General features: G+C 47.6%; 1 protein-coding gene across 1 annotated transcript; it reads left to right on the top strand.

The window, feature by feature from the left end:
• Positions 1 to 3,318: 3,318 nt before the first annotated feature.
• On the top strand, positions 3,319 to 6,692 carry LOC308306310 (leucine-rich repeat transmembrane protein FLRT2; the record flags this gene model as incomplete). Its single annotated transcript, XM_080751228.1, has 2 exons — positions 3,319 to 3,675; positions 4,947 to 6,692. 2 exons carry the CDS (start codon positions 3,319 to 3,321, stop codon positions 6,690 to 6,692), a joined length of 2,103 nt encoding a protein of 700 aa, XP_080607354.1.
• Between the last annotated feature and the right edge of the window lie 2,175 nt (positions 6,693 to 8,867).

Genomic DNA, 8,867 nt, shown 5'->3' with positions numbered 1-8,867 from the left:
TGTGGTCCCCAGCTAAATAACGGAGAGAGTTGGTAATCAAATGGACCCCTAAAGGTCTTTAACTCTTGAGGGTGTAACATGAAACCATTTTGTTTCATTGTATGCTCTCAGGAGTTTACTTAAACATCTGCATTACTTAATTAAATAATTGTTATTTTGATCAACATTTGCCTGTTATCTCTCCTGGTACTACATCAGTACAGCATGACATTGTGGACATAATCGTATCCAACAATAACAAAATATGTCTTGGGTCTGTGAGACTAAGGGCTCTATTATGATCCAGGTCTTATGCCTTATGCCTTAACTTCTTTGCCTTTTTTTTTTTACTATTTTGAAAAACATTTTTAAATACTTCAAATGCTGATCTACATCTGCACGTTGTGAGCTTGCAGATCAGCTATTTGAAATATTTTAAAAAATATGTATATATAGTAAAAAAAGGCAAAGAAGTTAAGGCATAAGGCATAAGACCTGGATCATAATAGAGCCCTAAATCTCATTAAATGGTGCTCCTGGCTCAGGAAATTCAGAATAAATGGCCAAGGACTCCTTAGTTGAGAGAGAGATGAAGCAGGGACCCCCACAACCTGTTCATAGATTCCTTATAGTTTCATTGTTTGACGGCACAATCATCAGTGTATTTTGGATTCATGTCAATTTGTGTTTTCAGATATTTAACCACTTGAACCGTCAAAACGTAATAAACTTGACCTTTCTCTTTGTACTTGGTCTGCTCTTTTTCCCCTCCACATAACCTCTTTGCCGAAAATAGCTGATCTACATGCTGCGAGGCGTTGTGAGCTTGTAGATCTGCTATTTTTGGCTAAGGTTCTCAGAATATGGATGCTAGGGTTCAAGTGGTTCATATAAAAAAGGAGAAAAAAGGTTTCTATCACACAAAGATTTGGAGTACCCCCTGTAGTAACTCTGAGGACCCCCTAGGTGTCCCGGACCCCCTTGTTGAAGACCCTTGCAGTAAATAATGGACCTAGTTATGAAAAGGGTTGAAAACCACTGCTTACTAGACTGGATAATGGGGGGCTGGCTGGTATTTGTGCGCAGAGCGATATGATCCTTATCGAGTTGGGCAGGAATCTAAATGAGTACCACTTTATTTAAATCTTGCGACCTTGCTGTGCGCCAAAGAAGCAGCGCCTCTTCTTCTCGTATATATACAGTCCGAGGGTGCCGACATCGATCTTAGTTGTGTCCCCGCGCAGGGGGAATTTGTCCCGTCTTATCTCTGCTGACAGCGTGCGTTCATCATCATCGTCCGGTGCATTTTGTGCTTAAGTTGCTCTTCTCTCCTCTCCTCCCCTCCCCTTCCACACAGACAGACCTAAAACAAACTATCGCATGCAGCATGTCTGAGGTATTTATTGGAATGTAAGGGCAGGCAAAACAAAAAAAAGAACAGCTTTAAATCTAGCAGTCTGCTGTTTTTGAGTGTGTGTGAGAGAGAGAGAGAGAGAGAGAGAGAGAGAGAGAGAGAGAGAGAGAGAGAGAGAGAACCAGTGGTTCTCAACCTTTTCAGGCCACGGCCCCCCAAGATAATCATAGGCTATTTGAACTGGGGACCCCCCCCCCCCAACCCACCTTGACAGGCAGTCGGAATTGTAGTAGTTGAGGCATTACATTTGAGTTTGACTCGGTTCCACATAAATGTTGCAAAACAAATTGACAATCTACATACAAGGTCAACATGGACAATTATGTATTCATTCAGAATTATCTCATTCCAACAGGGATTCATACTCAACTGTTTACATGGAACCTGAATAAAAGTATATTCCGATTCAAACGGCATATACCACCCCTCCAAACCCCAATGGAAATTCATTCGGAATGGAATTTTCTGAGGTATTTACATGAGCATTTTCATCCTGAATGAGCAGACATTCTGAATACAAGTGGAATATACCTGCCCAGAGAGTTTGTAGATCAGCTATATATTATGTTTGCCTCTTTCTTATTATATTTTGGCCAATGTTTGTCCAGTTTTTTACAAGCCTATAGGTTGAGAACCACTGCTCTCCTCTCCCTCAAGTCATTACAGCATAGGATGAGGTGTCTTGTGAGTCCATTGTCCGTCAGGCAGGGTGGCATGATGTGACAGACTGAGCCAAACATTGGCCAAACTGTCAAATATTAGAGGCAAACACTGTGAAAATAGCTGATCTACATGGCTTACATCACCTTGTGTTGCGAGGCGTGAGCATGTGGATCGGCTATTTTCACAATGGAACAAACTAAATGTAATGCCTCAACTCTTACAATTCTAAGTGCTTGCCCCAGTTCAAATTATTATCGCGCCCTGAAAATATTGATAAAGACTGCATAAATATTGGTTGTTTTTCTTTTTGCAGAGAATGTGGCTAATAGTTGGCCAAAAGCTATCACACAAGACTGGAGTTCCTTTAACCTGCAAAAGGATGTGTAGCTCAAGCTGTGTTCCATTTTACTTCATTCTTTTGCTGCATTTTGTGTGTGTGTCCGGGGTGAGGAACTTGCAACAAAGCACGGCTGCTATCTGTGCTATTCTGCTCAGCCAATTTAAAAAGACTTCGCTTTACATTAGTCAGATTTCAAAGACAGCCATTATTCCCAGCCCATGCTGCTAAACAGATCCGAGGAAAGGCACGCATTTTGTAGAACAGGAAAGCCACTGATTTTCCCATTATTCTCATTTTTTATTATCTAGGTTTCCTGGATACCAAATGTCATGTCCGAGGGAGGCGGCGGTGTCACTCTGGACCCGGCGGTGTGTGACATGAAAGGCGGCGAGCGAAGCGGGAGAGGACTTCACGAGGACACCCTGCCGGCGGTGTGCGGCGCGCGCGGCTCCCCAGCCACTCAAATGATCCCCGGCCAACGCTGAGAGAGAGAGGGCCGTGCGAGGAGGAGGGAGGAGAGAAAGAGAGAGAGAGAGAGAGAGAGAGAGGAATGTGACGAGCGGTCATTAACGTTCCCTCATCTTCAAGCATGGACCGACGTTGGCGAGGGAATCACACGCCGCTTAATGAGACCGTCGCTCTTCTGTTGTTGGAGGGTTTGGGACTAATTACCGCGGGATTATTCCGTGCCTGACCTCCGGCGTGCACCAGGCTGCACGCACACACACAAACACACACACACACTTAGTTTGTGTGTGTGTTTGTGAACAAAGCACCGATATCCGGTGACAGAACCCCGGTTACACTGATATCAATTTTCAATCCCCTATTTGTTTGCTCAACCCTTTGTTTGCGGGATTTTATTTTTTCCCTTTCTTTTTTTTCTGGCCTGTTTTATTTTTTAATTTTCCGGGGGGTTGACATGGAGATACAGTGGCGCCTACGGAACAAGGACTGGGCGTCCTGCCTGCGGCCGTGGATCCCCATCCTGCTGGGCCTCCACCTGCAGTTCTCCCGCGTGGCGCCATCCGAGTGCCCCGAGGAGTGCCGCTGCGACCGCACCTTCGTCTACTGCAACGAGCGCGGCCTCACCTCGGTGCCGGCGGGCATCGGCGAGGGCTACAAGACCCTCTACCTCCACAACAACCAGATCGCCAACGCCGGCTTCCCCGCCGCGCTGCACCACGTGGCCTCGGTGGAGACGGTCTACCTCTACGGCAACGAGCTGGACGAGTTCCCCGTCAACCTGCCCAAGAACATGCGCGTGCTCCACCTGCAGGTAGGGCTGGGCGATATGGGGATGAATATCTTCGCAGGAATTTCATGGCCTGGAGTTGCCCCTCAGTTTGGCCTTGTGCCCCTCAAACCAATGGCATGACTTGAGGCCACAGTGGCCTTAAAGGGTTATTTCACTTTCAAAAAAACTTTTGGTAATTTTATCATCTAATCAGGCTTTGAATTGATGTAAATGTTACCAGGCCCTCCAGGCCCTGGGCCTCTCCTCACACACACCCATTGTAACTTCAAACTTCATTTTAACCATTATTTTTTCTGGTGACTCATACTACCCTCCTAATATGTGAGCAGGCCGTGTTTTTTCGATAACCTTTTTCATTTATTTTTAATAATAATTTTTTTGTATTTCATTTTTTCCATTTTCCCAAATAATAATTTGGGAGGCCCTTCCACTGCTCCCTGTTGAAAGTGGAATATCCCTTTAATGCCCAAGCTCCTCTGTCTCTTTCTTGTCAATATGTAGACAGTAGACACCGGTGTATCTTTCTTGTCATGTAGACACCAGTGTTTCTTTTTTTTTTTTCTTTTCTTTTTGAGATTCTGAAATTTTCAGATTGTAAATACCATCATGTATCTATTTCAATGCAGATTAGGTTATCATCCCTAACCCTTAAATTCAACAAATTCTTTCAATGGACTAAAATCTTGTTTTATTTGATGGCCTTCCTGCCCTGACAATTGGCCTTTGCATGTGCCAAGGGCCAAGTGGCCTTGCCCCTAAAATGACAAAGTTCCAGGCCTGAGTCTCCACGATATGCCTTTTCAGAGGTATCGTAGGTATTGTGATACAACAAAGGGAGACTGGTTGAATTGTTAATACAGAGGTTCATTGCAGAATCCAATTTTAACCTGCATTTTGGTCTAGAAAACTCTAGATCATTAGTTCTCAAACTTTCAAATGTCAAGGTCACCCCTTAACTCTGACAGTATATGAATGAAACCAAATGGACCCTTATACTGTCAGAGTTACATACTTAAGGGTAAAGGGTAAGGGTCAAATTAGACCTCCCAAAAGGAACCCAGAGAGTCCCTGGACCCCACTTTGAGGACCACTGGTAAAAAAAGGTCTGTTACTCCTTTTTCTTGTAGTTTTTGTTACCTCGTAGGTGGTTGTACTGTTACGTAACTTGAAAAATAACCATAAAAAAACAACAACATGAAAAATAATCGTGATGAGATTGTGTATTGCGATACAGCTTGGAAAACCATTGTGATGTTGTGTTTTTCCATATCGCCCACCCCCTATACCTACAGGAGAACAACATCCAGACCATCTCGCGGGCAGCGCTGGCCCAGCTCCTGTGGCTGGAGGAGCTGCACCTGGACGACAACTCCATCTCCACGGTCGGGGTGGAGGAAGGGGCGTTCCGCGAGGCCCTCAGCCTCAAACTCCTCTTCCTCACCAAGAACCACCTGAGCAGCGTGCCCATCGGCCTGCCCGAGGACCTGAAGGAGCTGCGGCTGGACGAGAACCGCATCGCCGTCATCGCCGAGGAGGCCTTCCGCAACGTCACGCGCCTCGAGCGCCTCATGCTCGACGGCAACCTGCTGACGGACGAGGGGGTGGCGCCGGGCACCTTCCGGGACCTGGCGACGCTGCGCGAGCTGTCGCTGGCCCGCAACTCCCTGACCTACCCGCCGCCGCACCTCCCCGGGGACGTGCTGGTCAAGCTCAGCTTCCAGGAGAACCAGATGAACCGGATCCCCGTGCGGGCCTTCGCGGGGCTGCACAAGCTGGAGCGGCTGGACATCTCCAACAACCAGCTGCAGTCGCTGGTGCCGGGCGTCTTCGACGGCCTGGTCAGCCTCCGGCAGCTCACGGTGAGGAACAACCTGTGGCTGTGCGACTGCGGCGTGGCGTGGGTGGCGGCGTGGCTCAAGGCCCTGCCGGCCTCGCTCAACGTGCGCGGCTTCATGTGCCAGAAGCCCGAGCGGGTCCGTGGCATGGTGATCCGCGAGCTGAGCGCCGAGCTGGTCCAGTGCGCGCCGACGCCGAGCACGGCTGCGCCGCCGCCAGAACCGACGTTGCCCGGCGTCTCTCACGCCCCGTCCCCGGCCCCCTCGTTTTCCCCGGAGCCCCCCGTAGCAACGACCCGCCGCGCTTCTTCTTCGCCCTCGCCCGGGCTCCTCCCTTCCCCCACGGCGCCCCCTCTCCACCCCGTCTTCCCGACCAGGCAGGGGACGCCGCCGAGGACTAAGCGCCCGCAGAGCCCCCGCGGCCGCGAGAGCCTGCAGGTGACGTTCGCCACGCTCAACGGCTCGGCCATCCACGTCAGCTGGGTGGCCGCCTTCCCCGTGGCCGCCTACAAGGTGACCTGGGCCAGGATGGGCCCCAGCCTGACGGGCGACACCGTGCGCGAGAGGATGGTGGGCGGTGAGCACCGCGGCATCCGGCTGGCCAACCTGGAGCCCAAGTCCACCTATCGCATCTGCGTCATCCCGCTGGACGCCTTCAACAGCTACCGGCCCAAGGACGACACCGTGTGCACGGAGGCCACCACCACGGCCGCTTCCTCCTCCCCGTCGGGCGGCCCCAACGGGGGCGCCAACAACAACCACAACAGCAACAACAAGGGCCCGTCGGTGCCCGAGCAGGCCACGCAGCAGGACCCCAGCTCGCCGTTCCTGCTGGCGGGCCTGATCGGCGGGGCGGTGATCGTGGTGCTGGTGGTGCTGCTGAGCGTCTTCTGCTGGCACATGCACAAGAAGGGCGCCACGCGCTCCAAGTCGTCGGCCAAGTGGAAGTACAACCGCGGGCGCAGGAAAGACGACTACTGCGAGGCGGGCACCAAGAAGGACAACTCCATCCTGGAGATGACCGAGACCAGCTTCCAGATAGTGTCGCTCAACAACGAGCAGCTGCTGAAGGGAGACTTCCGCATTCAGCCGATTTACACCCCGAACGGGGGCATCGGCTTTAGAGAATGCCCCCTAGTGGGGAACGACAGCACAGCGTACTGCAAGAACAATGTTCAGGACGCAGACTTTTGCCGCACATGATGGCGTGTTTTTCTTTTTGAAAAGCCTTTCTATTAACGTTGGCCTTCACGTTACACAAAAAGACGCTGTACAGTGTTAATATTTCAAAATCCCCGTGTCGAGAAGTGTAATTTATACAACTGGCTGGACGACACTTGTTGAATTCAGCTACCCCTTTTTTTATATTTCCTTGGTAAAATTTCCGAATTTCTAAGTTATTGGTTTCTGGAGCCGTGCCGTTTTTCATTTCTGTGCTAACGAGATGTACAATCAAGAGTCATTCACGTCTGAAGGTTTGAGTTTCGTTTTGATCATTGCGAGTACTGGATCATAATGGTGAAGTCATTGGAAGCTGTGACGACATACTATAATAATGATATTTAAACGAATAGGACGTTGAGAGACCGAGAGAGAGAAAAGAATGATGCTTACACATTTTGTGTATCATTATTTTATGATTTAACTATTGAAAAATAGCAGATATACAAGCTCACAGCGCGGCACCGAGTGCTGCGCTGCGAGCTTGTAGATCTGCTATTTTTGAAAAATCGTGAAAATTAGATTTTTGACCCGATTCTATAAGTGTCTTTTGAATCCTTCCAAGATTTTTGGAAAGAACCTATGTTTCTATGTCAGCAATCTGGCCAGCCATCGTCAAAGAAAAGGTCCTTTTCACTTAACTGGAGCTCAGTTGGTCTGTTCTTGAGAGACTACTATGTCAGTGGTTCTCAAACCTTTTCATGTGAAGGACCCCCAAACTGATATTTATTTGGCCACGGACCCCCATCTCAAAATATTTAGTTCCAGGGACCACCAAGAAGCAAAGTTTGAGTTACAAACGTTCGCTTTGAAAATACATATATTCAAAGATTTGCACACATTTTCACGACTTTTTCAAAAATAGCAGATCTACAAGCTCGCAGCGCGGCACGGTGCTGCGCTGTGAGCTTGTATATCTGCTATTTTTCACTGGTTAAAGCATTCAATAATTCTAGGCCTAGGTCCAAGCGCCACAAGATGGCATCGTTTTTCCGGCTCCATGAAGTAGACCACAGCTTCCTATTTTTCATCAGTTTCATGTTGTTTTTTTTCCCTGTTTTCTTTCGTTAATGAAGCCATCTATATACGAGGCACATTTGTTTAATTACAGTGTGATTCAGTGGGGACGCGTATTACCATCCCCTGCTCAGTGCAGGGGCCACTTCTCTGTTTTCCATTGCAAATGGAAACTCAAAATGGAAATTTAAACGTCACACACCTTTTTTTTAAAGCAGCATATTCCAAATATCCACCAACGTTGAGACAATGTGTCCGTGTTTGTTTATTATCATTTTTGTTTCGTATGCAAACCATAAACGCTTTCACACGCTTTTCAAACCGACAAAAAAAAAGATGACAATGCAAGGGATCCTGTTGTGTGTGCTATCGCTGAGTTTTGAGGATGCAGTTTTTAGGGGAGTGTACGTACTGTACTTGCAACAAGCACATCTGGCCATCTCTGTTCAAACCATGGGGGACGCAATTGCAACTTTTGTTTGGCAAAAAAAATTATGTTACGGTAATACAGTATATGTATATACAGTATATATATATGTGCCTTGAAATGATCAGCTTACAATGTATTTTGAACCCATGTTTTTTGCACAAAAAGTGTATTGTATATATATTGAATTGAATTGTTGTTGAGAAAAAAAAACACCTCTTGCATTTGATTATTTATTGACATTGTGATTCTTTATGTACCGTACGTCTACTGCAGGGGTCTTCAACAGGGGGTCCGGGACCCCTAGGGGGTCCTCGGTCACTACAGGGGGGCCTCCTCACAATCTTAGTGCGATAGAGGCTTTTGTTTCTCAATTTTTATATTAACCACTTAGTTGAACCCTAGTGTCCTTATTCTGAGAACTTTAGCCAAAAATAGCAGATCTACAAGCTAACAACACCTTGCAGCGTAAGGCGTTGCGAGCTTGTAGATCGGATATTTTCTGCAAAGAGGTTTGGTGTAGAGGGGAAAAAGAGCCGACTAAGTACAGAGTGAAAGGACAAGTTTATTAAGTATTGACGGTTCAAGTGGTTAAATATCTGAAAAAAACAAATTGACATGAATCCAAAATACACTGACGATTGTGCTGTCAAACAATGAAACTATATGGAATCTATGGAAAGGTTGTGGGGGTCCCTGCTTCATCTCTATCT

Source organism: Nannobrachium achirus, assembly GCF_963921795.1.
Source record: "Nannobrachium achirus genome assembly, chromosome: 20".
NCBI lineage: Eukaryota > Metazoa > Chordata > Actinopteri > Myctophiformes > Myctophidae > Nannobrachium > Nannobrachium achirus.
Note: the sequence above shows the minus strand (reverse complement) of the source record. Positions and strands in the feature narration are given on the sequence as shown.